Consider the following 27,213-nt stretch of genomic DNA (forward strand, 5'->3'; position numbering starts at 1 on the left):
GAAGGCTATATACTTTCAGCCTTCATCCAATCAGGGGCAAGCGTGCATCCTGACATGTTTTCCTGCACCGGTGCCTCCCTCCTGTGTGGGATCAAGCGCATCCTGTGCAGCTGGGGCGACCGAAGTGAAAACATAACAGGTGACTTGATGCCTTCCCTGAACAACAGAGCCCAGTATTCAAGGCTTCCCGGCCAACTTTAGCTGGCCAACCTTGGCTGAGGCACTCATGACTCCCTGCTCCTCCACGAGGGGCTGTGAGTCCTCAGCAAGCCCAGCTGGGGTCTTCCTTTCACAAGCCATACAGTGGAATCAATCCCTCAAGATGGCTGTTGCTTTGCTTAGAGGACAGTCATAGCGCCATCGAGGGACACATGTGGGGAGAGGCAAGATGTTATGTCACACACCTGCAGGTCCAGCGAGCATGATCTCAGCGTGGCAAGAGACTTGCGCGATGTCCTGTAGAGTGATCGGCATCAAGGTACCCAAGCAGGGCCGGACAGTCAACACGGCTGCCAAGGAACTACATGTGAGAAGAGGTGAGGAAATGTGTCTGTCCCTGAGAACAGGGTCCCTGGTGGTCCTTACCCAGGCCTCAGAGGGAAGGGTCCGGAGGAGGGGCGCAGCTGAATGTGTTCACAAGAGAGGGCAGCTGCAACTGTGCTTGCAAAATAATGATTTATTTTGTGAGAATCCAGTCATTTGCAAAGTTCTGTCTCCCTAGCTGGGTGGTGCTTGGGAGGCAGAGGCAGGCGGATCACTGTGAGTTCAAGGTCAGCCTGGTCTACAAAGCAAGTCCAGGATAATCAAGGCTACACAGAGAAACCCTGTCTCAAAAAACCAAAAAAAAAAAAAAAAAAAAAAAAAAAAAAAAAAAAAAAAGAGCCAGGCGGTAGTGGCTCACACCTTTAATCCCAGTACTTGGGAGGCAGAGGCAGGTGGATCTCTGAGTTCGAGGCCAGCCTGGTCTACAAAGCGAGTGCAGGACAGTCAAAGGCGACACAGAGAAACCCTGTCTCAGAAAACCAAAAAAGAGAGAGAGAGAGAGAGCGAGAGAGAGAGAGAGAGAGAGAGAGAGAGAGAGAGAGAGAGAGAGAGAGAGAGATCCGTCTCCTGTCTTCTGAGTGCCCGGGGAGGGAAGTCCTGTGGCTGTGCTGGGCATGGTGTCAGAAGCTGCACAGATCCTATGCACAGCACAGTTCTCCTGTTTTGGGTTGAGACTGAGTCTTGCTGTGTAGCCCCAGCCCGTCTGGGACACACACAGTCCTTGACAGTGGCACTAACCTCTGAAGTACAAAACTACTGCTTTAGCACTGGAGAAGCAGAGGCCCCCAGCCTCTCTGGTTGGGTTTTGCCATCCCGTGGCCTGCACTCAAGGATTCAAGAAACTGACTCGGGCTTCTCCTGTGTGTGTGTGGGGGCGGGGGGTGTATTCAGCACTGACAACCACTGTGAGCCTACTATGAGACAGTGTGTGCTGGAAATCCACGGGCCACCACAGGTCCTCATAGGCCCACAGTGGGGCTGCAGGCTTCCAGGAGTGAGTGTCACCTGGCAGATAAGCTGCAAGCATCTTTGGAGGAAGCTGGGAGGTGGTGACCTGCTAGAGCTGGGCTTCTTCACAAGACACTGGAGAGTAGTATCGGGGTTTGGGAACCTGCTCCCCCTTCAGCTTTGTCAGCGAAACCCTTCTCAAGTAAGGCCCTGTCTAGTGGCACCACACAGCTCACTGCACCACAAAGCTCACTGCACCACACAGCTCACTGCACCACACAGCTCACTGCACCACACAGCTCACTGCACCACACAGCTCACTGCACCACACAGCTCACTGCACCACACAGCTCACTGCACCACACTGCACTGCACCACAGCTCACTGCACCACACAGCTCAACTGCACCACACAGCTCACTGCACCACACAGCTCACTGCACCACACAGCTCACTGCACCTCACAGCTCACTGCACCACACAGCTCACTGCACCACACAGCTCTACTGCACCACACAGCTCACTGCACCACACAGCTACTGCACCACAGCTCTCTGCACCACACAGCTCACTGCACCACACAGCTCCCTGCACCACACAGCTCACTGCACCACACAGCTCTCTGCACCACACAGCTCACTGCACCACACAGCTCACTGCACCACACAGCTCACTGCACCACACAGCTCACTGCACCACACAGCTCACTGCACCACACAGCTCACTGCACCACACAGCTCACTGCACCACACAGCTCACTGCACCACACAGCTCACTGCACCACACAGCTCACTGCACCACACAGCTCACTGCACCACACAGCTCACTGCACCACACAGCTCACTGCACCACACAGCTCACTGCACCACACAGCTCACTGCACCACACAGCTCACTGCACACACAGCTCACTGCCCACACAGCTCACTGCACCACACAGCTCACTGCACCACACGCTCACTGCACCACACAGCTCACTGCACCACACAGCTCACGCACCACACAGCTCACTGCAACCACAACAGCTCACTGCACCACACAGCTCACTGCACCACACAGCTCACTGCACCACACAGCTCACTGCACCACACAGCTCACTGCACCACACAGCTCACTGCACTGTTTATACCCCTCATTTGGTTTTGTGAGTTTTGCATCCTGTTTTCCTCCCACTGCAGAGTCTGAGCCATCGGGTGAATGCGTGTGTCCCTTGCAAGGGGAGCAGATCTGGGAAGTCCCTTGCTGGCCAGTGCAGAGCTGGCCGTAGGCCGTGTCACTCCTTCAAGTCAGTTCACCTCTGAGCTAACCAAGCACAGTGTCCTGTCCTGGCTTCCATGATGAGGCTGCTGTGGAGAATAGGCTGTGCCCTGACCGGCCTGGGGCCGCCCTGGAGACAGGCTTCAGGGGCACACACCTGCACAGGCAGCGGCGTACCCTTGCACATCACTATGAACACCTGTGTGTACACACGTAACAAGAAGCGGCAGAGGGGTGGGCTGACGGTACCACAGGGGGGCCGGCGGGTGGGCAAACAAGCAAGGAAGAGACCAACAGGGTCTCGGGAACTGCTGCAAGTGGTGTGTGTGTGTGTAGGGGTATGGCCCCTCCTGATCGCAGGAGCAAGCTATAGCTAAAGCTGGACAAAATCCTTCTAGAAGCTTCTGAGCCTCCTCTCAAATTCCTCCTTTGGAGCTCTGTAGAGGGAAGGTTTTATTTGACTTTCCTGCTCTCAAGACAAAGAGAGAGCCCTTGACAAAACAAGTACAAACTTGACTCAGGTTCACAAGGAAATACATCAGACAGGTGTGGACCCAGCTGGATCAGAGCTGCCCTTCAGGGTTAGCGACAAGTGGACTTGAGGGGAGAGGGAGGGAGGCCCCGGGCACCTGCTGCACAAGCTGGAGCTCCTGCTGAGTTCGGCTGAACAGGACAGTGCGGCATGGGATGGAGGCCCCAGCCTCGTCCTGGGTATGATGTGGTGAAGGCCCTAAACCCAAACAGGAGCAGAGGCCTGGGGCTCCCTTTACTCACCAGGCGGAATAGTGTGAGTGTGTGTGTAGGGGGGACGGGGGGTTCTTGGAAATAGAAACTCAGAGCTGAGTATGGCACCAGAAGTCAGATGTGGGTAGATCCCTGAGTTCAAAGCCAGCCTAATCTACAAGATGAGTTCCAGGCCATCCAGGGTTGTGGAGTGAGACCCAGCGTCTCAAAGTGGCAATCTTAAACAAACAGAAGAAAATACAAATTCAAGTCTGGGCTTTCAGTCAGCTTCTACTTGCTGGTCCCCTGGGGTTCCCTCCTCTCCACTCTGGTCTGTCTGTGGGTGGCCCCCTGCTTGTCAGCAGATCTGCACCAGGCTTAGCCAGGCCTGGGATCTTTGAGGGATAATAGAGGCAGGGCAAAAGCTCATCCAAAGCATTTTATTTTGCCTGCACACTCATGGTAAAGATGGTCTGGTTTCATCTCCTCGGGGCCTCTTGCAGCCCCCCATCCCTGCCGTTATATAATGGGGTTATAAAAGGACTCGTGACTCACGAACATGAACAAAGGACTTCCTCCACTTGAACCTTCCCAAAATCTAAGCTCTTCTGAGTTGGGCAGTTCAGGGCCTGGCCAGAGAGGCTTATGTAAGGAGAGCCGGCTAGAGAAAGCCTGCCAAGGTATTCTCCAGATTAAGGTGAGGCTGCGGTTGGGGTGTATTGTATGAGAGAATAAATAAATGAAAGAAAAAAAAAATAGTGGGGCTACAGAGACAGGTAGGTGCCAGGGTAGAGAGAAGTCCCCACCCCTGACCCTCACCTCAAGGACACTGAGGCTTTTAGCCCTCTGACCTTCCGTGTGTGTGTGTGTGTGTGTGTGTGTGTGTGTGTGTGTGTGTGTGTGTGTGCAGCGTGGGAGGGCCTGTAGTCTCCTCCATAGGTTAAGTCTGTGTTGTCATCTCTCTGCTCGCTTTCTAACACAGTCCTCCCCTCCAACCAGAGTCTCAGGGACGAGAAACTGCTCCATCAGGAACTGGTTCTGTCCTCTCAGATCCTCTCAGACCCCTTCCGGGCATCTGCCGCACCCCCTCTGGGCTGCTACCTAAGAAATGCCTGAGCTGAGCCCCCAGTTACCGTGTGAAACAACACGGTCAGACTGGGCCTTGCCCTGGGTCACTCCACTTAATGGCTTTGCACTCTCACACCAGGCACAGAACGGCAAGTGATGACTTGTTTGTTCAGGCAGAAGGTACCACCAACAGCTTCTCAGCGTCTGGAGGGTCTCGTGTGCATCACGTGCGTGTCACACGTGTGTGTCATGTGTGTGCAGGGGGCACTAAATGTTATGGGACCTAACCAAGCCCTGGCCTGGTTCTGCAAGGTGATTGGAAAAGTTAACTGACACTAAATGACTTCCGGCTCTGAGGGGCAAGCTCACCCTTAAGATGACCGCCCTCCCTGAGACAGTCTGTCAGCACACAACACTTAGGGGTGTCTCTGTCCCCATTCTAGATGCTTATCGGTCCTGCCGCTCCTGGAATCCAAGGCGACCTCAGGTCTAGGCGCCTTTGAATGATCTGGCACACCACACTGTCAGGGTGGACTGTGCTGTGTTTAAAGGAAACAGGACCAGCCCATCCCCCAACAAAAGGCACAAAGTGAACAGAAATTCCTCAGACTTTCATTCTGTATGTAGTCACCTTGTGGGCTCCGGACGGGAATCTCAGCTTCAGCAAAACTGGTGCAGGTTGTGTGTCTTTCACTGAATGTTGCGTTCAATTCGCCAGTAAGGCCTCATTATGGGGGTTTCTTTGTAGACATTTGTTATCAAAACATTTACATCATGAGCCGGGCGTGGTGGCGCACGCCTTCAATGCCAGCACTCAGGAGGCAGAGGCAGGTGGATCTCTGTGAGTTCGAGGCCAGCCTGGTCTACAAAGTGAGTCCAGGACAGCCAAGGCTACACAGAGAAACCATGTCTCGAAAAACCAAAAAATAAATAAATAAATAAATAAAATTTACATCGTAACAGCTAGGGTATAGTTCACTGGTACCAGGTAACATCCTGGGGGCCTGGATCTGTTCCACGTCCAGGTGTGCTCGCTCATGTGCACACAGGTACACACATGCCTGCGGACATGTGTCACTATGTAAAGCGTTTGCCTTTTTGAGCTTGACCCCCAGAACCCGTGTAAAAAGTCCAACATAGCCAGGCACAGTGGTGCACACCTTTAATCCCAGCACTCAGGAGGCAGAGGTAGGTGAATCTTTGTGAGTTCGAGCCCAGCATAGTCTACAAAGTGAGTCCAGGACAGGCAAGGCTACACAGAGAAACCCTGTCTCAAGAAAGCAAACCAGCTGGGCAGTGGTGACCAACGCCTTTAATGCCAGCACTCAGGAGGCAGAGGCAGGCGGATCTCTGTGGGTTCGAGGCCAGCCTGGTCTACAAAGCAAGTCCAGGACAGTCAGGGCTGTTACACTGAGAAACCCCATCTCAAAACAAAACAAAGAAACCAAACAAAATATAGGGAAAAAGCCCAGTGTGATGTCACAAGCTTGTAATCCCAGTTGTTGCAAATAGCTCCTGAGGACTGATACATACAGTGACCTCAGACCTCCACAAGTCTACACAAGTGCGCCTGTGCATATGAAAGCATTCACACACATGTACATGTGATCACATAAATACAAAGCATATAATAAATACAAGAATTGTATTTTTCTTTTCTTTCTTTTTTGTTTTTGTTTTTGTTTTTTTTCAGACAGGGTTTCTCTGTGTAGCCTTGGCTGTCCTGGACTTGCTTTGTAGACCAAGCTGGCCTCGAACTCACAGTGATCCACCTGCCTCTGCCTCCTGAGTGCTGGCATTGAAGGTGTGCGCCACCACGCCTGGCTCAAGAATTATATTTTCTCTTTACTATTTTTACATTAATTACTCACCAAATTATTATGTGCATAGATGTTTGTATGCACACAGGTGCCACGTGCCGCTGTGCAGCCGTGGACCGTCCCCTTCCACCACGTGGGTTCAGAGCACAGCCCTCAGGTCTTCGGGCTTGGTGGCCAGTGAGCTGTGGCACTTCCAAGTCTTCCTCACCACTTCTATTTGATTTTGTGCCCTTAGCAAGCGTCATGCCAGGTGGTGGTGCACACGTGTAACCAACCCCAGCACTTGGGGTAGAGGCAGGCGGATCTCTGACTTTGCGGCCATCCTGGTCTACAGAGTTCCAGGGGGCGTCAGCCAGTTTCCCTCCACTCTGCACATTTGCACTACCATTTGAGTGAAGTGAGTTTTCAGATGATCTCTGAATAACGAACGGGGAGGGGCCAATTAGCAGCTCCTCACTCAGCAGCACTGGCCTCCCATCCCCCATCCCACACACCCTGTGTGGACCCTCTGACCTCAGCGCCTGCCAGGTGAGCAGGTCCTGGGGGGACGTTAGGGTCCGGGTGATCTGCTGAAGAAAGACCCCAAGGCAGTCTGCAAAAGTGAAGAGCTGTTTATTCCAGCATGCCGGGATCCACCCCGAAATGAGCAGCAGGCTCAGTTTATAGACAGTCAGAGGGGTTTGTGACAAACTTTAACTGATTGGTCAGAACTGAGTCAGAGTAAGCAAGGGCTTTCAGGATTGGCTGTTTGGTTATTGGGGGTGGGGGTGGGGGAACTCATGGACTGGACGGGGCCTTTTTGACTCACCGAGGTTTTGGCTCTTACTCAGGAGTTGGCCTTTAATTTGATTGGACAGGGCCCAGGTGTGTTCTTTACCAAGACCATAAAGTAATAAAACCATGGTATCTGGTCATTTTGACCTGTAAGCTGATTAGCTGCCCATGAGCTGTCCGTGAGTTGTCTATAAGTTGTGGGTTTTTTCTAGAATTGTTAGAAACTTGGCCTACTTAGGCAGAGTGAAAAAACCTGAAGCCTGCCATGGAATTGGTCTAGTCAAGCGAAGTGGGGTCTTTTGGGGGTTTCAGGTTCCTGAGAGAGGGTCCCCTCAGGTGGTACCACCGAGCTCCAGCCCCCAACACAATTCAAGTTTTAACTTTCATTTATAATATCTCCATTTTTGTGACTACATATTAATTATATGCTCTGTTACAGATAATTTGTAAAATAAAGCAAAGAGGAAAAAATGTTTTGCCAATGTCACACCCTAGGCTTTATTGGGCTGGCAATGATTAGCCTGGCATCAGACTCCCCCAAATCTGATCCAGGTTGACAAAGCTAATCTGCACCGGGTTTTCATTCCTACCCACACGGTCCGCTTCCCTGCCTGCACACCTGTAGGGACCCCCTCTTCCCAGTAGCCAAGGGCAGTGGCTGCTCTTCCAGAGGACCTGGGTTGGATTCCCAGCATCCACGTGGCAGCTAAGAACCATCCGTAACTTCAGGGCACAGATGTACGTGCAGGAAAAACACTCTACACACAAAATAGAGAAATAAAGGCCAAGGAGAAAGGTGTTCCTCCACTGGCCCCTGGCCACGGCACGAAGCTCCCACCACTGTGTGTGGCCACAGACGCCCAGCTTGTGTGTGGCAGCAGAGGGAGCAGGCCTCACCCAGGCACTGCACCTTACCACACTGGACACAGTTCCTCCCTCACAGCCAAGATCTTCTCATGTCCTGCTCACCGTCAGCCAACAGCTGTCGGGGCCCGGAAGTGTCTGGGAGATTGAGGCTTAACATAGGAACACCCCCTACCTTACCCAGGCCCATGTCTCCCGAGGCCCTAGCCTGCTGTCCTACCTATGCCCACGACACTGAGCGGTGCTCAGAAGCCTCAAAGTGCCAGGCCCAAGGAGAAGTAGCCAGGTCGTGGGACTGTGTGATGGACTTGGAGCCCAGGGGTCCAGGCAGAGCTTGCCGTGACAAACCTCGGGTCAGCTTCCTGACAAGGGCAGGACATTTGAACTCCACAGCACACCACGCACAACCCTTGCTGTGATGCAGGCGTGATGGGGCTGGCCTCGAGCCAGTGCGGGACAGGCCAGAGAGATGGTTCATCCCATAAAGGAGATTGCTACCGACCCGGTTCTACACGGCAGGAACACAGAACCAGTTCCTTCCCTCGTTACACGCAGACCTTCATGTGTGCTCTGCCATGTGCGCACCCACACACACGCACACTGACTAACCAAAGAGGTTAATGCTGTCCAGACAGCGGGAAATAAACCCCACCGACGCTCAGGACGCTGCCAACTGACGGTCCTGCTGCAGCAGCATCTGGACACTTAACACGCAAAGCGAGGTGTCCTGACCGTGTGGGGCTCACAATCATGGAGAAATATAAAACTGATCTTTTTTTGTTTTGTTTTGTTTTTGTTTTTCGAGACAGGGTTTCTCTGTGTAGCCTTGGCCATCCTGGACTCACTTTGTAGACCAGGCTGGCCTTGAACTCACAGCAATCCATCTGCCTCTGCCTCCCGAGTGCTGGGATTAAAGGCGTGCGCCACCATGCCCGGCTATAAAACTGATCTTAAGAAACATTTTAATTATGGGCTAGAGACACGGCTCAGAGGTTAAGAGCACTGACTGCTCTTCCAGAGGTCCTGAGTTCAGTTCCCAACAACCACATGGTGGCTCACAACCATCTGTAATGACATCTGGTGTTCTCTTCTGGTGTGCAGGGGTACACGCAGGCAGAGCACTGTATACATAATAAATAAATACATCTTTTTTTAAAAAAGATTTTTATTTATGTATTATTTAGCTCAACCCACATAAGTCTGTGGAGGAGTTGGCGTCTCAGTTACAGAAGGAAGCATTTCATGGCTGGGGGAGGGGGTGAGGGTCCCAGCAGGTTAGCGCCCCTGAGCGGCATGACAGGAAGCGCTGCAGTAGGCAGGCAGGCTCAGTGCTGCAGCGTACACCTTATGCCCCTCAGAGCTCACATCTGATCCGCAAGCAGGATGCAGAGGGGAAAGAGCCAACTGGGAATGAGAAGGACTTTTGAAACCTCAAAGCCTTCCCACAGGGGTACACCTCCTTCAATGAGGCCACACTTTTTAAAAAAATTATTTAGGCTGGGCGTGGTGGCACACGCCTTTAATGTCAGCACTCGGGAGGCAGAGGCAGGCAGATCACTGTGAGTTTGAGGCCAGCCTGGTCTACAAAGTGAGTCCAGGACAGCCAAGGCTACACAGAGAAACCCTGTCTCAAAAAAACAAAAAATTTTATTTATTTATTATGTGTACAGTGTCTTGCCTGCATGTACAATTGCTCACCAGAAGAGGGCACCAGATCTCACTATAGATGGCTGTGAGCCACCATGTGGTTGCTGGGAATTGAACTCAGGACCTCTGGAAGAGCAGCCTTAACCTCTTAACCTCCGAGCCGTCTCTCCAGCCCGAGGCCTCACTTCCTCATCCTTCTCAGACAGCTCCACCAACTGGAGACTAAGCATTCAAGTAGAGCCTGTGGGGGCTGTCCTCACTTGACCCGCAGGGCATGCTATGGAGTCCTCACTTGACCCGCAGGGCATGCTATGGAGTTCTGGGCCATGCAGGCCTAGAACAGGGAGAGAGTGGTTCTATTCTTGCTGGTCTCAAGACAAGGTTTAGGGGTTTGGACATGCCTCAACCTCACTCTTGCTCCAGTCTGCCTCCCCAACTCGCACAGTTCTCCAGTCCCACAGTTCCCTGCAGAATGGAATTATTGTTTTTTTAAATTACATGTATTATCTATACCATCTGTAGGCCCGGCTAGCAATCAATCGAGACACAGACACCTGTTATATTTTAAAATAGCCTTAGTTAACCTGGGGCAGGGCAGATACCAATCCTCTAAACTACCTCCCATAGTGGGGCAGGTATGGGATCCCTGCCTCAACCCCATGCCATCTGCTTCCAATAACTTCTATCAAGCTACCTCCCATCCATAACCCCAAATACTTGCTCATGTTCTTCATCTGGGCTGGATTCTCCATCCACGCCGCCGGCCATGTGCTTCTCCTCCAGCTAACCCATGGCGGCCTCCTCTCCTCTCCTCCTCAGGGCTCTCTCCTTTCTCCTCATGGTCGTCCCTTCTTCTTCCGTTTCCAAGGATCCCTCTCTCTCCTAGGCCCACCTATCTCCTCTGCCCTGCCCAGGTGGGGTGGCTTTTTATTAAGCAAAAGGTGGGTCAGACAGCAAGCAGTAATTAGCATCAAAATACATCAGACCATTCCCCAACATGGAATGTTTTTGGGCTGGTTTGTTTGTTTTCTTTCTTTTCTTTTCCTTCCCCCTCCCTGAGACAGGGTTTCTCTGTGTAGCCTTGGCTGTCCTGGACTCACTTTGTAGACCAGGCTGGCCTCGAACTCACAGAGATGCGCCTGCCTCTGCCTCCCGAGTGCTGGGATTAAAGGCGTGCGCCACCACGTCCGGCTAGGATGTAATGCTTTAATCTCAACACTCCTCACATAACGCTGGAGTGGGGGCTCAGCACCTGGCTGTGGGTAGAGAGGCCGTCAGGGCACATAGGTGGCAGGAGGTAGGGCGAGAGCTACAGTGAATGAAGATACTTCCACCTTGGAGAGGGCAAGCCTAGCGACCTTGGCGTCAGTGCTCCCTTCCTGGGCCATTCTCTATGGCTGCTGGCTGGGGTGGAGGTAAACTCGGAGGCACGGACTCATACACTGGGTCCTCCATGCTAAACCACTGCCTGGTGCCCAGCTGGCCAGACCAACCAGGTCCCTGAAAGGCACTGTTTGCCCAGGGTTCCAGCAGTACCGCACAGCAGGTTGGTCACAATTAGCCGCTTTCATCATAGAAAGGGGAGGGTTTTGTCCTCACTGGGTCTGCCAGGCCAGACCCCTGCATTCTCCCAGATGGCTTTGCTCAGGCTGCGGTCAGGGACACAGTGAGCAGGTATGATCTGCCCGCGAGTGCTACGAGGAAATTGCCAGGCAGCTGCCAACCACTGGGTGTCAACCTGTGTGTGTCATGGGGACAGACTCTGGCATGGAGCTACCCCCAAGTCTCCCCCTGAGCCCCAGGAAGATCCCAGAACCCTTTCTGACCAGGTGGAGGAACAGTCAGTGGGCTACTGAGTGGAGTCCTTGGGTACTACTGTGCCCACAGTAGTGACTTCCTGAGGGAGCACACGAGCCATGCCAGGGGCTCCCCAGGCCTCAGGGCAGGTAGAGCACCTGAAATGCACCTGACTTTTTTCAGAGAGTCACACAGTCTGGGTGCAGAGTCTGGACTGAGCAGGGGAAAGGCAGCCAGCAGGAGTCTGAGCACACCTGCTCCCTGGAGCCGTCCATGGTGGTCTGTGCATCTGAGCCTCAGGCCTGGCACAGACGCCATGACTCTGTGGACAGTTGCCAGGAAACCCTGGCCCAGAACCACAAGACCCTCAGCACAGCCTTAGATGAACGGCCAGAGGTGGGACTGAGATGGACAGTATGTTCTCAGATTGTTTCTTCTAACTGCCCCCAAGGACCCATCTGTCTACTCTGCGGAGACCCATAGAGGAACACAGGGCTCAGTGCCGGACCAGGAACCCCCAGAATACATGCTTAGGTTTACAAGAGTTCTGCCACATAGGACAGATGGTGCCTGGGTGTAGTCACCAAGGACAGAGTCTCAGGCTGGTAGGGGGCAGCAGTGAGGGGCAGCTGGGAGGAGCAGGTAAGAGGGACACCAGCAGACTCGCTGGACAGACTGCAGCCATGGTGGGTCCTTGGGTCCTTGGGCATTTGGGTCTTGCTCCAAGAGCAGGCAGCTAAGCCACCTGTTCTAGCTAGATTAGGCCACAGCCCTCATTTATAATAATAAAACAAAACCAGGCCGGTGCTTCTGTCCAGATAAGGCAAATCCCAAACCCAGAGTGGTCGCTTCCCTGGGTTAAGGGTATGGCTCAGTGAGGGTTTCATTGGTCTAGTGTCCTCCGAGGCCCTGGGTTCAAGCCTTTTCATGGGCACGTGTGTATGTGTGCGTACGCAGGCACGCGCACACACATACTCTTTTTCACTGCTTTGTCAGACCTCTCTACACCTGTGTGCACACAAACCTTTTCATTGCTTCTTCAAATCCCAGCAGGAGCAGCTGTGTGGCACTTCTGAGGTGTGAGGAGGCCACCAGGAGGCAGCAGGTCATCTACTCCCAGCCCCAAGCCTGTCCCACCTTCCAGTTCAACCTTAACAACCTCAGCACCTCCCCCCCCCAAATTCCTGCTTTGCTGCAGGAGGACGCTGGTGCCAACAGCATGAAGCTGAACTTCAGTGGCCTGAGGGCCCTGGTGACAGGGGCAGGGAAAGGTGAGTGTGAGTTGGTGGGAAAGACCGCACTGGGGAGAGGAAGGGGGCCAGGCTCAACACTGTGCAAGGTGACCTTGTCACAGCTCAGCCCTCCAGAACCTGCCTCGCACTTCACCCAGGACTCTGTCACCCAAGCCCACCGTTCACCAGGACAGAATGCCAGTCTCTCCCTGGTGATCTCCATGCTACATTCTGAAGGACGAGCTAAGCTTGGCTTTAAGACAGGCCCTAGATCCAGGCTGGGCAGATGGGCACCGCGGCTGCCTTTCTCTGGGACCCCATCAGGGTGCACTGCGTTCTGGGTCCTCCTTCGGCCTGTTACTCAGTCTGACCTCCGCTCAGGGATGCTCCCACCCAATCCTGGCTCCCAGCCTTCTGGTCAGCACCCACTCACTGCTGGCAACAACAACCTTTACCCCCACCACACTCCCTCCCTACAGGGATTGGCCGGAGCACCGCGAAGGCCCTGCATGCCTCGGGAGCCAAAGTAGTTGCCGTGACTCGTACCAACGCAGACTTGGTCAGCCTTGCCAAAGAGGTAAGGCACACACCCCGCCTCACCTGGGCCTGCTCCCCACCCGCCTCACCTGGGCCTGCTCCCCACCCGCAGGGACACCTCAGAAAGTGGCTGGAACAATGCTTCAGGCCGCCAAACAATGTCACCCGTCCACAGTGTCCCGGGATAGAGCCTGTGTGTGTGGACCTGGGTGACTGGGAGGCCACAGAGAAGGCGCTGGGCGGCATCGGCCCTGTGGACCTGCTGGTCAACAATGCGGGGGTGGTTCTGGTGCAGCCCTTCATATCGTCTACAAAGGAGGCCTTTGACAGGTGGACACTCGACAGGGGAGAGTGGGCAGGCTGGGGAGGGCTGCTGAAGACCGGTGACACAGGAGGTCGCTGTCCCCTCCTGCCAGGTCCTTCAATGTGAACGTGCGTGCCGTGTTGCAAGTGTCCCAGGTGAGATGGTAGGAGGCTTGTTGGCCCAGAGGAATGCCTGGAGAGGGTGGGGTGGGGCGAGGTGACCTACCCACAGCTCTGTCTTCCAGATGGTAGCCAGGGACATGATCAACCGTGGAGTGGCGGGGTCCATTGTCAACGTCTCTAGCATAGTGGCCCATGTCACCTTTCCTGGCCTGACCACCTACTGTGAGTGCACCCGTCTTTGTGGTAGGAATAGGAATAGGTTCTGGGTGGGTCCCCAGAAGGAGTACTAAATAACTCAGGGTCCTCAGCACCCCCCACTCCCCCACAGGCTCCACCAAGGGCGCAATAACTATGCTGACCAAGGCCATGGCCATGGAGCTGGGGCCACACAAGGTAGGCACAGGGGCTGGGCCACACCCGAGGGACAGAGGATGGGCACTTGGGGCGGGGCTGGGGGGGTGGGGTTGAGGCTTACAGAGGTGGACACGAGGCTCTGGGCAGTGTGGTCAGTGCTCAGCTGGACAGAGGAAGCAAGCTCCTCAGGCTTGTCCTGGGGTGGTCCTGACCTGTGTGATGGGGAGGGCTAGTTCATTGGCTGTGACACCAGCTGTGGCTTCTGACTCCAGATCCGGGTAAACTCCGTGAACCCCACTGTGGTGCTGACTGACATGGGCAAGAAAGTCTCTGCAAACCCCGAGTTTGCCAGGAAACTTAAGGAACGCCACCCGTTGAGGAAGTTCGCAGGTCAGCTGGGGACAGGGGCTGAGGGAATCAGTGTTGGCTCCCAGCAGCCACCAAGCAAAGGCCTTTGACTGGTCTGCTCTCCCGCAGAGGTGGAGGACGTGGTCAACAGCATCCTCTTCCTGCTCAGCGACCGCAGCGCCTCCACCAGCGGCTCTGGCATCCTGGTGGACGCTGGTTACCTGGCTTCCTAGACTGCCCCAATGCGTGGACCGGGGAGGCCTGCCCGGCCCCACAGTCACAGGGAGGCCTGCCTTCCACCCAGCTCTGCAGCTCTGCTTCCGTCCTCTGGACCCACTCCAAATCCATCCCCAGTTTCAGACTCCGGGACCCCTCCCCTCCATGCCAGCTGGGCTGGACTATTTTGCCTAAATAAATGGACCATAGTACCCCAAGCCCTGGTACGCTGGACTAGTACGTAGCATGGCACAGCCATCTGTGACTTGCCACACCCCAGTGTCTCATGCAGAACGCCTGGGTGGAGAGAAGATAAACATAGCTGCCCCTCACTTCCCCTCTTCTGCCACCTCACCTGTGTCATGGCTGGGAAGCTCCAGGCCCGAGGTGGCCCTGCTTGATCAGGGATTGAGATCCAGGACAGTGGCTTTTTGTCGTTATTTTGTTTTGTTTTTCGAGACACAGTTTCTCTGTGTAACAGCTTTCGCTGTCTTGGACTCAAATCAGGGTGGCCTGGAACTCACAGAGATCTGCCTGCCTCTACCTCCCAAGTGCTGGGATTAAAGTTGTGTGTCACCACACCTGTCCCCAGTTAGCTTTTTAAAAAGGAGGGATATAAGGGCTGGAGAGATGGCTCAGAGCACTGACTGTTTTTCCAGAGGACCTGGGTTCAATTTCCAGAAACCACCTGGTGGCTCACAACCATCTATAATGAGATCTGGTGCCCTCTTCTGGCGGGAAGGCACACATGCAGGCAGAGCACTATAAATTATATACAGTCAAACAACATGTTAAACCTTTTGTCATGATTATTGGCTGAATGGAAGTGGGTGTAACACAAGCAGCCGCCTACACAAGGGCAAAGTGCACTGGATTGACCCAGCTGCAGAGAATGGAATCTTCTAAGTCAACTCCTGTTCTGGCTGGCTTTAGGTCCGCCTGACACAGCTGAGAGTCAGCTGAGAGGACGGTCCAGCTTTAAGAGATTTTCCTAATTAGTAATCAATGAAGGATGGCCCAGTGTATTGTGGGTGGTGCCATCCCTGGACAGGTGGTCCTGGGTTCTATAAGAAAGCAAGCTGAGCAGGCCATGGGGACAGTGGTGGTGCACTTGGGAGGGAGAGGCAGCCAGATCTCTGTGAGTTCGAGGCCAGCCTGACCTACTTAGTAGATCTATATAGTAAGTTCTAGGCCAGCTGGGTTACATAGGGAGACACTGTAGCTTTATTGGTAAAGTGCTTGCCAGGTAAGCATGCTCTTTCAATCCCAGTGCTAGGGAGGTGGGGGCAGGGGGACCCCTGAGGCCCACAGGCCAGCCAGTGTAGCCGATGGGTGGTCCTCAGTCCAGTGAAGGACCATCTCTGAAGATAATGTTAGTTATTCACTCTGCACCTGCCCACGCATGCGCGCGCGCGCGCACACACACACACACACACACACACACACACACACACACACTATAAAGGAAGCAAGCCTGTGGCTGTGGCTCCCTTGGTAGATCAGGTGTGAGATGCGCAAAGCTATGGGTCCCATCCCCCGGACTGTCTAAAAGGAGCCGTGTGCTAATGTCCTCTGCTCCCGGGACTTGAAGAGGAGGAGTCGAAGCTCAAGGCCGTCGTCAACCACACAGCAAGTTCTAAGCTATACTTGACATAAGAGCCTGTGTCAAAAAGTAATGTCCTAGAGTCACCTAGAAGGGACCGGGGGAGCAGCCGCTGCCGCAGAGTTCCGGGCACCCTCATTCAGCTAAATCTAATGAGACAACTGCCGCAGCCATCAGACTGTCAGCCTCCGTCAAGCTGCCATCAGACTGTCAGCCTCCGTCAAGCTGGCTCTCAGCACATGCACTGACAGGTGTGCACACAATACATGGAGGTGACAGTGCAGTTCAGGGAGTGTGCTGATAAGTCATGTCTGGTTCTGTCTGTTGCTGTGTCCCCTGCACCGCTTGCATGCCGGGATCCTGACTAGGAGCAGCAAGAACATGAAGGAGAATATATGGACCCACAGAAAAGCTGGGATCAGGAGGCCAGAGCCTCAGTGTGTTTGTGTGTGTGTGTGTGTGTGTGTGTGTGTGTGTATGGCTAGGCCCGAGTCCTAGACTCAATAGTGCATAATAAGGTCCATAATATGAGGACCAACCAGCTGGAGCTCTCCCCTGGGGACACACTCCGCATTCCCCCAGGGCTCTTAGTTAGCACAGAGATCACGCAACATCTAGCTCCTTAAGGTACCTTGAGCCTTACTTTTTAGATTTAAAAACAAAAAGATGTAAGCCTAAAATAGTCCTTACCAACCACCACGCCTTGACCTTCCCGTGACTAGCCAGCTATGGCTTTCCCCCAGCAGGTCTGAACCCAACCTGAGCCTTTGACCATCCCCGGGCTCTGATGCTGAGGTCCTGGTGTGACCCTGAGCCACAATTCCTTAATCTCCCACAGAGGCTCCAGCCCTAAACACCTCACTGGGACCAATCATGGGGCAACTCCTTTGCTTTCTCTTAGGTCCTCCGGTGGGTGAGCTCAACCTGTAGGTCGCATAAATCCGCGCACTACATGCACCTGGTGTGCACTCTCTCCGGTGTGCACTCCACTGTTGTGACCACAAAACAGTATTGACTTAACTCTCATCACTGTTACTAGGAAACACACGGACAAACAACTCCACAGGAGGAAATAAAGAGCGCCAGCGGCTTTCCAGAGACTCACGCAGCCCCGGGTCCGCTGCCAGGCTTACTGGCCACAGCCCCCTCTTGCTCTGTCCTGCAGCGCCCCCTGCTGTCTGTGTGCCTGCCGAGCCGGGAGCTGAGCCCGAGCACACGCGCAGTTCAGAGCCACCTGCAGCCAAGCCCCCAGCTCCCACTTCCTGCTGTGCCGATTGCTGCCCGTCTCGACTCCACCCCCACCCCCGCTCCAGAGGTGCATGCTCCCCTTTGGGCCTGAGACTAAACTCTCTTCCCAGGATAACTGCGTGCAAGAATGACTGCATCAGAGTGGAACTTGTCAGAAAGTCTGTAACCGCTGTCAGAAAGCAGACACGAGTGCATGGCTAGTCACCCAAGGGAAACGCAAGACGCTGCGCATAGCGCGCACACGCGCACACACACACACCACCAACACCGAATCAAAAACTTTGGACAGTAAAGCTATATTCAGTGTGACAAGTAAAGCCATACTCAGGGGAAGGGTGTGACTCTGGGACATGCCAACTGTCTAGAAATGGGGGCTTGTGTGCCAGGTCGTCTTAAACTCACTATGAGGTTTGAATTCCTAACCTTTCTTCTTCTTCCACACACTGAGTGAGATTATTGGTGTGCACCCCACCACCACACTGCTTTTCTTTTGTTTTGTCTTTTCTTTTTTTAAAAAAGATTTTATTATGTATAGTGTTTTTACCTGCCTGTTCCCCTGCAGGCCAGAAGAGGACACCAGATCCCATTCTAGATGGCTGTGAGCCACCATGTGGTTGCTGGGAATTGAACTCAGGACCTCTGGAAGAGCAGGCGGCGCTCTTAACCACTGAGCCATCTCTCCAGCCCCACATTGTTTTGTTTTGTTTTTTGTTTTTGAGACAGGGTTTCTCTGTGTAGCCTTGGCTGTCCTAGACTCGATTTGTAGACCAGGCTGGCCTCGACTCACAGTGATCCCCCTGCCTCTGTGTCTCCCCAGTGCCGGGATTGTTTTTGTTTTTTCAGGCCAGTTTCTGGCCCGAACCCTGGTTGTCCTAGAACCTGCTTTGTAGACCAGGCTGGCCGGCTGCCTCTGTCTGGGACTAAACGTGTGTGCCGCCACAGGCAGCTCACTCAGATTGTTTTATTGCAATAGGTCATTTATTAAAGAGAACGTCACATCCGATATTGCTTCTCATGAACCACAGTTATCAGTAAAGTGGCGTGGGAGCTCCTGTTCCTCAGATACTGTGGGTTGTGACGCTTGGGTCACAGGAGCAGCCTGTGGGGACACAAGCGCATGTTCTGTATCACACAGCAGCTGCATAACACTGCCTTGAGCAGTTATATCGACACCCCTCCTCTTGGTGTGGATAGACTTTCATCCTTGGCCCCTGCAGCCCGAAGACACTGTGTTTGCTGGTGGGGACCGAGTGCAAACAGTGCAGTCTGAGGGCAGAGGGGAGGCCTCCCACTTCCAAGCCATGGGTGGAGTTGAGAGTGGCCACATTTGAGTCACAGGCAAGTGAACAGGTCACGGAGGGGTTGCCAACACTTCTTCCTTCCCTCAGAGCGCCTTAAAGTTGTTGTGAGGCCTCCGCACAGCTTTCAACAACTCCATGCTCTCCGGCTGCAAGTCCTTCCAGTTTAACCTGGATGCTGAACCAGTGGCTGTTTCCCAGCCTCGGCCCTTCTGCCCAGAACCTGTCAGGACCGAGCCAAAGCTTCTCCCTGGATTCCAGCTACCCGAAGACCCCAAGACATGTAAGATGTGAGCCATGTTGCAGCTTCTCTTCCGTGAGTGTGCGCCTGTTCGCGAGTGCATGCACATAAAGAGGCTATCCTCGGGCGCCATCCCTCAAGTACAACACACTGTCTTTACCCGCCTCCCCCAAGACAGGGTTTCTCTACGTAGCTCTGGCTGTCCTGGAACTAGCTCTGTAGACCAGGCTGGCCTCGAACTCAGAGACCTCCCAGCCTCCTGACGGATGAGCCTAAAGGTGTGCGCCATCGTGCCCGGCTTATTCTCTCAATGCGGGTTTTGTAGTCCAAACTCTTATCCCGTATGTACATGGTAAGTGCTGCAGTGACCGAGCCGTCTCTCCAGCCCCCATGTGAGTGCCCATGCGCGCAGGCACAGCTGTGTACCCAGGCACAGCCATACATACAGCAGCCATGCCTACGCCCTCTCATACAACCAGCAGACACATGCACAAAATATTATTCCCACACTGGCCTGTACTCAGGCAGTTATGCACACGGCAGGCATGCTCACATGTATGTCAGTGGTTCGTCCCATCATGTGTGTTGAGAAAGACGCTCTCGCCCTGCTTGGCCTCACAGTATGGAGGGTTAGGGAGGTGGGTCAGGCCTTCCCAGGGGAGTGAGCTGCCACGTGCCTTGGTCATTTATTACAAGGGGAGCCAAACTAAGAATGACAAGCCTTTACTCAGCACTGCAGCAACGTCCCATGGTGCACCTCTATAAAAGCTGTTGGTCTGCATCTCGCTCCTGAGGGGCTCAGAGGAAAGGCTCAAGCTGTGCTAGTGACCCTTGGGGAGTTCAGGGAGGAGAGACCCTGAACACCGAGGATGGAGGTAACGGAAGAGGAGCACTGTGCTGGAAGCCTTGGAGCTGCGACAAGTGTCGGCTGGCCGGGCAGTCTGTGTGCTCTGGCCAGGCCTGGAGCCCACCTGGCACCATCTTAAGCTGCAGCTGTGGAGGGCTGGGGCCCAGCAGGCCTTACCCGCGGGAAGGGCCTCTGGGCTGCGCCAGTGGCTCAGCAGCATTCCCGTCCACTCTGCTCCTGGGTGGTCTCGGCATGCACAGACCGGTTGTCCTCACGGTGTCCACCTGGGACCGGGATCGTGGGTGGCCTAAGCAGCTTCAGCCTGAATCCAAGGCCCGGTAGAGCAGCCACCAGGGGTCATCAGTTACCGACAAGCTATCTCACCCTGCTCTTCGCAGGACACCAGTGGGTGTCTGGGTAGAGAAGGCAGTGGACAGACTGAAACCTGTGAGGGGAAGAAGTGAGTTAGGAGCTGACAGCAGAGCCCTCCAGGGCCAAAAGCCACCAGTGCCCACTCACCGCGTGGGGTCCTCTTGTATACTGAAACTTCCAGCCACGTTCACCACGTTACGTGGGTTCTCAGGACCCCCATAGCTCAGGGTGACCTGGGAGGGGGATCAGGGAGAGTGAGGGTCAGCTCTTTCTCCTGGGTCCTCCGCCTGCTGGAGGACACTTCACTCACCCCTCAGGCTTAGGGACGCCGGACGGTGGCCCTTCATGAAGAAGCCCCATGAGACTTGCTATGGGCTTCTGCTCCTGAGGGCCCCTCATACAGCAGGCAAAGTCTCTGCCTATGGTCCATGCCCCCGGGCACAGGGAAACCCTCTCCTAAGCCTTGCGCAGCCGGGAGACCCCTGGGAGATGTAAGGCCCGGGTGGGAGTGTCTGCTACCTGCTGTAGAACAGCGTCGGATGGCAGTCTCTGCAGGTTTTCCAGGTGGGAGTGGAACAGGGGACTATGAAGCAGACGGGCCCCCAGGAGTCCTTCCACGATGTAGCCCACGGCACAGTCGTCAGGCAGCCGCACGCGCTCGGCGGTGCTCATGAAGCTGCCTAGGCTGGGGGGGCGGGGACCAGTCAGCACCTCTGCCGTCCTTACCACCCCCAAACCAGGCAGCTAGGCTCCCAGTCTCCCACTCACCTGGCCCACGGACTCATTTTGAGGGCAAGGCCCCTGCTCAGACAGAACCCAGCGCCACCAGTGGCAAACCAGAATCTCACTGTGTTTGACTGGAAAGAGGGAAAGCTTGGTCAGGGCTGCCCAGGATAGGGCTGGTCCTGTTAGCCTGCCTAGGCGGAAGGCACAGGGTGCTCCAAACATGTTACTTCTGGGCCCTCCTCCACCACTGCGCCTGATCTGCCAGCTCCATGGGGGGCTGGGACCAGGCACCTGGCCCATGCCTGTCTTAGCCCTTTCGCACTCCCTGTGTCCCCCAGGGAAGATGCTGGCCCTGAACTCACGGTGCCGCCGCCCTGGACCCTCTCAGTGGCTTCGATGGGGTGGTCCAGACTGGGTCGCCCCAGGTAGACGTCCTGGCTGGAAGGGAAGGTGGCAAGCAGGCGCAGCAGGCGTTTGGAGTTCACGTAGTTGTCGTCATCCACGTGGCAGAACCATCTGAAGGTGGGGGGAGGGGGAGGCCTGTGAACCCCCCAGCGCTCAGGCCTGGGCTCTCCGCTGGGGGCGGCTACTTACTTCCGTCCTGATTCTATGGGGGCGGTTACTTACTTCCGTCCCGATTCTATGAACTTATCGTATTCCACCGACATCTTACAGCACAGGGCTTGGCGGGTACGCGCAGCAGAGCAATTGGTGTTGATCATGCGGCCGCCTGCACAGTTGGAAACAGGAGGTGTGAGGGTTGACTTCCAGCGCGCCTCCTCAGGTCTAGGCTGGACTATGTCTGTCCAGCCACTGGACCAGGTCCACCCGCAGCCCCTACCACAGCCCTCGCCCTGAAGCAGATGACAGGTGGAAACGGGACAAGGCTTGGCAGGGTGACCGATGCAGCTGGCTGCTTCGGGGGATGTGGATGACATTGGTCAGTGGCCGGAGCACCCTGACAGGCATTGGGGGGCCGGGTGGGGACATGGCGATTGGCACTGGATTGGGCACTGGAAAGCGGACTGGCGATGGATGGGTGTCATGGCTCTGCCCTTCGCCAGCTGTATGACTCTAGTCAAGTGCCTGACACGAGAACGAACGGCCCAGCAGACACAACACAGTCCAGGGGAGCGTCTCACCTGCCAGCAGCTGGAGCTCAGGGTCGTCTCCATCCGTGAAAATGAACGTCTGTGGGAGAAAACACCGTGAGGCTCCAGAGGATGCAGTGATAGGTCTGGGAGCGGGTGCGGAGCCCGGGGCCCACGGGCGCGCACCTGCCGTGGGGCTCGTGAGATCCAGGTGCGCAGCAGCAGCCGCAGGCGCGGGCCGTGGTTCTTCCGAGTGGTCTTGACTGCGATGAAGATGTCGTCGGGCTGCAGGCGGGAGACCTCGAGGATCAGGCCCGGGGTCGGGACCCGGCCGGGGTCCGGTGCGGGCGCGCGAGGCAGCGGCAGCGGCAGCGGCAGCAGCAGCAGCACAGCCAGGACCGCGGCCAGCGCGAGGCAGGCCCGGCACAGCACCCCGCGCGCGCGGACCATACGACCGCTCCCCGGGCGCTGGGCGCCGGCCTGCGAGAGCGGCGGCCCCTTTAAGAGAGACGAGCGCCCCGCCCCGAGCCCTGACCCGGAACCGACGGACGCGTCGCCCCGGAAGTGAACGTCGCTCTGCGGCGGCCGGGGTGGAAGATGCCGCTGCCGGTTCAGGTGTTCAACTTGCAGGTAGGCGTTGGTGGTTGCGCTCGCCGCGTGGCGGTTCGGTCCGGGGCCGGCCTGGTGGGCGGGGCCGGCGGGGGCGGGGCGGGGCCCGCGGGGCTGGCTGGGCGCGCGTGCAGCGCCGGCCTCGCGGGCCGCCCTGGGCCCCGGCCCCCGCCCCGCCCCCGCCTCGCGCGCCAACGCCTTTCGTGCGGGTGCGGGCCGCCCGGAGAGGAGCGCCCGGCCAGGATGCGGGGCAGCCCGGCGCCCAGCTCCGCCTCGTCGTCGGCCTCCGACCTGAGCCGCAGCCCCGCGCACAGCAGGTCGGACCTGCGGCCCGGCACGTCGGGCGACTTCAGCCTGAGCGCCAGCCTGTCGGCCTGCACGCTGCTCTCCGAGGTACCGCTGCGCGCCGCGGGGGCCGGCCCGGGCCTCGGGAGCTCGGCTGGCCCTCCGCGTGGGGCCGGCCTGCTGAGGCTCTCCTGGCTTCTGGAGATGGGGTGGCGTCCGTTTCACCCCGTGGCCTGGAGGAAGCTGCCTCCGGCTGGCGGCTGGGGACGCTCGGGGGCTCCTGGAGTCGGTCAGCCAGCGCGGTGTGCCCAGGAGGAGCCGGGGCGGGGGGGGGGGGGGCTGCGGCGGGCTCTTGGCTGCAGCACCCGTGGGAGCCCGGTGCAGCTTTGTGTTGGAAAATCTTGGGCAGAACTGACCCTGGGAGGCAGGAGCATCCCCTTCTGCCCGGTGCCGGGTCAAGGTGCTCTTCCTGCGTTTCAGGGGGCCGTGGAACCCATGCAGATTGATGTGGATCCCCAGGAAGACCCTCAGAACGCACCTGATGCGAGCTACGTGGTGGAGAACCCCACCCTGGTACGGAGGATCCCGTGTGGGGGGGCCGCTGGCAACTTCGACCTGTTGAGAGGTCCCTCTGTGGTGTATAGCCCAGGAAGATAGATGCCTCTAAGCGACCACTTGGGTCACGTCGAAGCCAGGAAACTGGCTTTTCATTCGCTGGGTCCTCAGGCAGTTAGTTCTAAGACGCCGAGCCACTTCTCCACAGGAAACAGCTCCATAAAGTCAGAGTGTGAAGCAAAGGTCTGTTTGCAGCCAACACACTTTCCTCTGTTCTTGCCCCAGCATCCATCCCCTGTCAGGGTAGTGCTCATGGTCCCGCAGTGCAGAGCTTGGACCTGAAGGTCCATAGTCCACCCAGCGGCAGCAGTCAGGACCGTGGCCCAGCCTCGGGAGGATTTAGGAGCCGGCCCAGGCTGTCAGGTCTGACCCTGTCCTCCCTGCCCCACCAAGGATCTGGAGCAGTATGCCGCCAGCTACAGTGGCCTGATGCGCATCGAGCGGCTGCAGTTCATTGCTGACCGCTGCCCTCCACTTCGGGTGGAGGCCTTGAAAATGGCGCTGTCCTTCGTGCAGAGGACCTTCAATGTGGACATGTATGAGGAGATACACCGGAAGCTCTCTGAGGCTACTAGGTACGGCCTTGGAGGGTGGCAGGTGACGATACCTTTTCCTGTGGGAAGTGTGGGTGTTTCCTCCTTGGTCAGGGAAGTGTGGACAGGCCTTATTCTCTCATTTCTGGCTTCCTTTGCGACACTTGGGCTTTTTGTTTCTCTCTGTGTAGCCCTGGACTCACTTTGTAGACCATGCTGGGCTCTAACTCAGTCCACCTGCCTCTACTGGGATTACAGGCATGTGCCATCAGGCCCAGCATGACAATTGGGCTTAAAAATAAAAAGATTTATTACATAGACAGCTCTCTGCCTGCATGTACACCAGCAGGCCAGAAGAGGGCATCAGATCACATTATAGATGGTTGTGAGCCACCATGTGGTTGCTGGGAATTGAAGTCAGGACCTCTGGAAGAACAGCCAGTGCTCTTGACCTCTGTGCCATCTCTCCAGCCCTGACAATTAGGATTTCTAGTTCTTGAGAATCTGGTGTAGCCTGGCTGCACGGACTGGAAACCACTCATTCTCCATTGAATTTTCTTGTCTGGCTGTGGGCTCTCGGATCAGCAATTACATCTGTGCCCCTGGTACAGACTGCGCCCTTTCAGTGGGGCAGGGAGTCAGGCAAAGGCCTCTTGAGGACCAGCCTATGGCTTGTGCTGTCCTCTCCCCTTCCTCTTGGCCTGTGGTCATCACTATCCTGATGGCCAGGTTGTCCTCCAGGGAACTGCAGAACGCACCTGACGCCATCCCTGAGAGTGGCGTGGAGCCCCCGCCCCTGGACACAGCCTGGGTAGAGGCCACTCGGAAGAAGGCTCTGTTGAAACTGGAGAAGCTGGACACGGACTTGAAGAATTACAAGGGCAATTCCATCAAAGAGAGCATCAGGTGCTGGCCTGCTCTGGGCAGGGGAGGTGGGCACCTGGGCCTGGCTGACCCCTCGACCAGTATCCACTCACTGCCAGGCCTACAGGCGCGGCCATGACGACCTGGGTGATCACTACCTGGACTGTGGGGACCTCAGCAATGCCCTCAAGTGTTACTCACGAGCCCGAGACTACTGCACCAGTGCTAAGCATGTCATCAACATGTGCCTCAACGTCATCAAGGTTGCCTGGGTGACGGGGGTATGCATGGAGGGGCGGGAACGGACAACCCAGACTTAGTCTGGCCTTGCCCACTCATCTGCCAGGTCAGTGTCTACTTGCAAAATTGGTCTCATGTGTTAAGCTACGTCAGCAAGGCTGAGTCGACTCCAGAGATTGCTGAGGTAAGGTCCACCTTCACAGCTCCCCCCCACCCACTAGCCTCAATCTCCCTTTGAGTTTTTCTCAGGGTAGGGCGGGGACACGGAATGGAGCTCCTTGAATAAGGAGGGCAGAGCAGGGGCCTCATGTCCGCCTCCTTCCCCTGCAGCAGCGTGGAGAGCGGGACAGCCAGACGCAGGGCATCCTCACTAAGCTCAAGTGTGCCGCAGGTGAGCCTTCCACTCTGGAGACAGCACTGGCCGGCTTCCCTGTGTGCCTGTCTGTGTGTGTGTGCGTGCAAGTGGCACTTGCTCAAGTTCAAACAGACGCTGGTGGGGCTGGGGGAGTAGGTCACCTTGTCTCCTGAGTCTGGCTGTGTGTGTGGCCATTTTGAGGATTTCCTACAGACTTAACTTACGGGAATGTCCTTAGCTAGATACGAACAGCTAGGATTTCTGTCCCTAGGCTGAGGAATATGGGCACTGACGGGCGTGGTCTCCAGGGCTCCAGCAGCTGCCGCCTCTGTATAGCTTAGCTTCGTTCTCCCCCCTGGCCCCTTTAGGCCTGGCTGAGCTGGCTGCACGGAAGTATAAGCAGGCTGCCAAGGGCTTCCTTCTGGCTTCTTTTGATCACTGTGACTTCCCAGAGGTGAGGAGGAGCGCGAGGGACTCTTCAGCCTGTGCAAGCTCTTAGTGTGAGGGTCTAAGCATTGCCTGAGCGGGCAGTGGGAAGGGCAGGACAGACCCCCAACTCTCGGCTTCCTCCTTGGTCTGTGTACCTGTCAGTGCCCGGAACCCCAGGTCTCTGACTCACTTCCCCTCCTGCCTCTCAGCTGCTGTCCCCCAGCAATGTGGCTGTCTATGGTGGCCTGTGTGCCCTCGCCACCTTCGACCGGCAGGAGCTGCAGCGCAATGTCATCTCCAGCAGGTGGGCTGGGTGGGGGCTCCTGCCTTCTGTGGCTGCCCAGAGCCCCACCTTGTGCCCCTTCTTAGCTGAGCACTCTGGTGTCTGCAGCTCCTTCAAGCTGTTCCTGGAGCTGGAGCCACAGGTCAGAGACATCATCTTTAAGTTTTACGAGTCCAAGTACGCCTCATGCTTGAAGATGCTGGATGAGATGAAGGTAAGGGGCAAGGCCTGGCTCGGGGCGGCTGCTGTAGGTGTGCCTCGGGTCCTGACCCGCTGTCCTCTGCAGGACAACCTGCTCTTGGACATGTACCTGGCCCCTCATGTCAGGACACTGTATACCCAGATTCGCAACCGAGCTCTCATCCAGGTAAGTGTGGGTGTTGGGAGAGGGAAGCAGACATTCTGAGGAGCAGCGGGCAGCTTGTGGCTTCTGTCCTGTAGTACTTCAGTCCCTATGTGTCAGCCGACATGCACAAGATGGCTGCAGCCTTCAACACGACAGTGGCAGCGCTGGAGGACGAGTTGACGCAGCTCATCCTGGAAGGGCTCATCAATGCCCGCATCGACTCACACAGCAAGGTGGGCAGACAGGGCTGGGCGCCGGCACTGCACGCCCCGGGACCTGCTGGCCTTCTGAGCCACCTCTTGCGCCTGTGCAGATCCTGTACGCTCGAGACGTGGATCAGCGCAGCACCACCTTCGAGAAGTCCCTGCTGATGGGCAAGGAGTTCCAACGGCGTGCCAAGGCCATGATTCTGAGGGCAGCTGTGCTGCGCAACCAGATCCATGTCAAGGTGAGCGGCAGCCTGGCTGCAGAGGGCGGGCGGCTTAGACAGCATCCACTGACCCCTCCTTGTCCACCCAGTCTCCTCCTAGAGAAGGGAGCCAAGGAGAGCTGACTCCAGCCAACAGCCAGTCCCGGATGAGCACTAACATGTGAGGGCCGTCCGTCCGTGACCTTCAGAGGATGCTCCGCACAAAGCAGCACTTGGGCCTCCTGCCTGCTTTTCTCAAGATGAGAC

At 56.1% G+C, this 27,213-nt stretch overlaps 3 protein-coding genes across 6 annotated transcripts; 2 read left to right on the plus strand and 1 right to left on the minus strand.

Annotated features, from left to right (window-relative positions):
• Positions 1–451: 451 nt before the first annotated feature.
• On the plus strand, positions 452–14,598 carry LOC127200845 (carbonyl reductase [NADPH] 2-like). The gene is made up of 9 exons (XM_051159309.1): positions 452–526; positions 12,638–12,710; positions 13,082–13,248; positions 13,384–13,538; positions 13,625–13,667; positions 13,757–13,856; positions 13,963–14,027; positions 14,261–14,378; positions 14,466–14,598. Exons 1-9 carry the CDS (start codon positions 452–454, stop codon positions 14,567–14,569), a joined length of 900 nt encoding a protein of 299 aa, XP_051015266.1. The 3' UTR covers positions 14,570–14,598.
• A 6,018-nt stretch (positions 14,599–20,616) lies between these two features.
• Rfng (RFNG O-fucosylpeptide 3-beta-N-acetylglucosaminyltransferase) lies at positions 20,617–22,443 on the minus strand. Its single transcript, XM_051159247.1, has 6 exons — positions 22,165–22,443; positions 22,030–22,078; positions 21,515–21,617; positions 21,250–21,403; positions 20,930–21,018; positions 20,617–20,846 (listed from the first exon to the last, which is right to left on the minus strand). The coding sequence occupies exons 1-6, from the start codon at positions 22,426–22,428 to the stop codon at positions 20,618–20,620; spliced, it is 888 nt and encodes a 295-aa protein (XP_051015204.1). The 5' UTR covers positions 22,429–22,443; the 3' UTR covers position 20,617.
• A 29-nt stretch (positions 22,444–22,472) lies between these two features.
• Gps1 (G protein pathway suppressor 1) lies at positions 22,473–27,167 on the plus strand. Of its 4 annotated transcripts, none has more exons than XM_051159243.1 (14): positions 22,473–22,608; positions 23,353–23,445; positions 23,881–24,062; positions 24,762–24,926; positions 25,012–25,147; positions 25,231–25,308; positions 25,455–25,515; positions 25,848–25,933; positions 26,118–26,212; positions 26,300–26,405; positions 26,478–26,558; positions 26,633–26,770; positions 26,851–26,985; positions 27,057–27,167. In XM_051159243.1, the coding sequence occupies exons 1-14, from the start codon at positions 22,576–22,578 to the stop codon at positions 27,129–27,131; spliced, it is 1,464 nt and encodes a 487-aa protein (XP_051015200.1). In that variant the 5' UTR covers positions 22,473–22,575; the 3' UTR covers positions 27,132–27,167. The 4 variants fall into 4 exon arrangements, with proteins under 4 accessions (XP_051015200.1, XP_051015201.1, XP_051015198.1 ...); XM_051159244.1 differs by having other exon boundaries at positions 25,458–25,515; XM_051159241.1 differs by lacking the exon at positions 22,473–22,608 and adding an exon at positions 22,803–22,980.
• Positions 27,168–27,213: the final 46 nt, after the last annotated feature.

Source organism: Acomys russatus, chromosome 16 (assembly GCF_903995435.1).
Source record: "Acomys russatus chromosome 16, mAcoRus1.1, whole genome shotgun sequence".
In the NCBI taxonomy this organism is placed as follows: domain Eukaryota; kingdom Metazoa; phylum Chordata; class Mammalia; order Rodentia; family Muridae; genus Acomys; species Acomys russatus.

Coding starts and splice junctions, on each gene's coding strand:
- Gps1 (XM_051159241.1), top strand. CDS start 22,831: ATGCGGGGCAGCCCGGCGCCCAGCTCCGCCTCGTCGTCGGCCTCCGAC. Junction 25,148..25,230: donor TGTGCCTCAACGTCATCAAG/GTTGCCTGGGTG, acceptor CTCATCTGCCAG/GTCAGTGTCTACTTGCAAAA. Junction 25,309..25,454: donor CGACTCCAGAGATTGCTGAG/GTAAGGTCCACC, acceptor CTTCCCCTGCAG/CAGCGTGGAGAGCGGGACAG.
- Rfng (XM_051159247.1), bottom strand. CDS start 22,428: ATGGTCCGCGCGCGCGGGGTGCTGTGCCGGGCCTGCCTCGCGCTGGCC. Junction 21,618..22,029: donor TGAGCTCCAGCTGCTGGCAG/GTGAGACGCTCC, acceptor CCAACTGTGCAG/GCGGCCGCATGATCAACACC. Junction 20,847..20,929: donor AAAATGAGTCCGTGGGCCAG/GTGAGTGGGAGA, acceptor CCGCCCCCCCAG/CCTAGGCAGCTTCATGAGCA.
- LOC127200845 (XM_051159309.1), top strand. CDS start 452: ATGTCCTGTAGAGTGATCGGCATCAAGGTACCCAAGCAGGGCCGGACA. Junction 527..12,637: donor CGGCTGCCAAGGAACTACAT/GTGAGAAGAGGT, acceptor GCTTTGCTGCAG/GAGGACGCTGGTGCCAACAG. Junction 13,539..13,624: donor ACAAAGGAGGCCTTTGACAG/GTGGACACTCGA, acceptor CCCTCCTGCCAG/GTCCTTCAATGTGAACGTGC.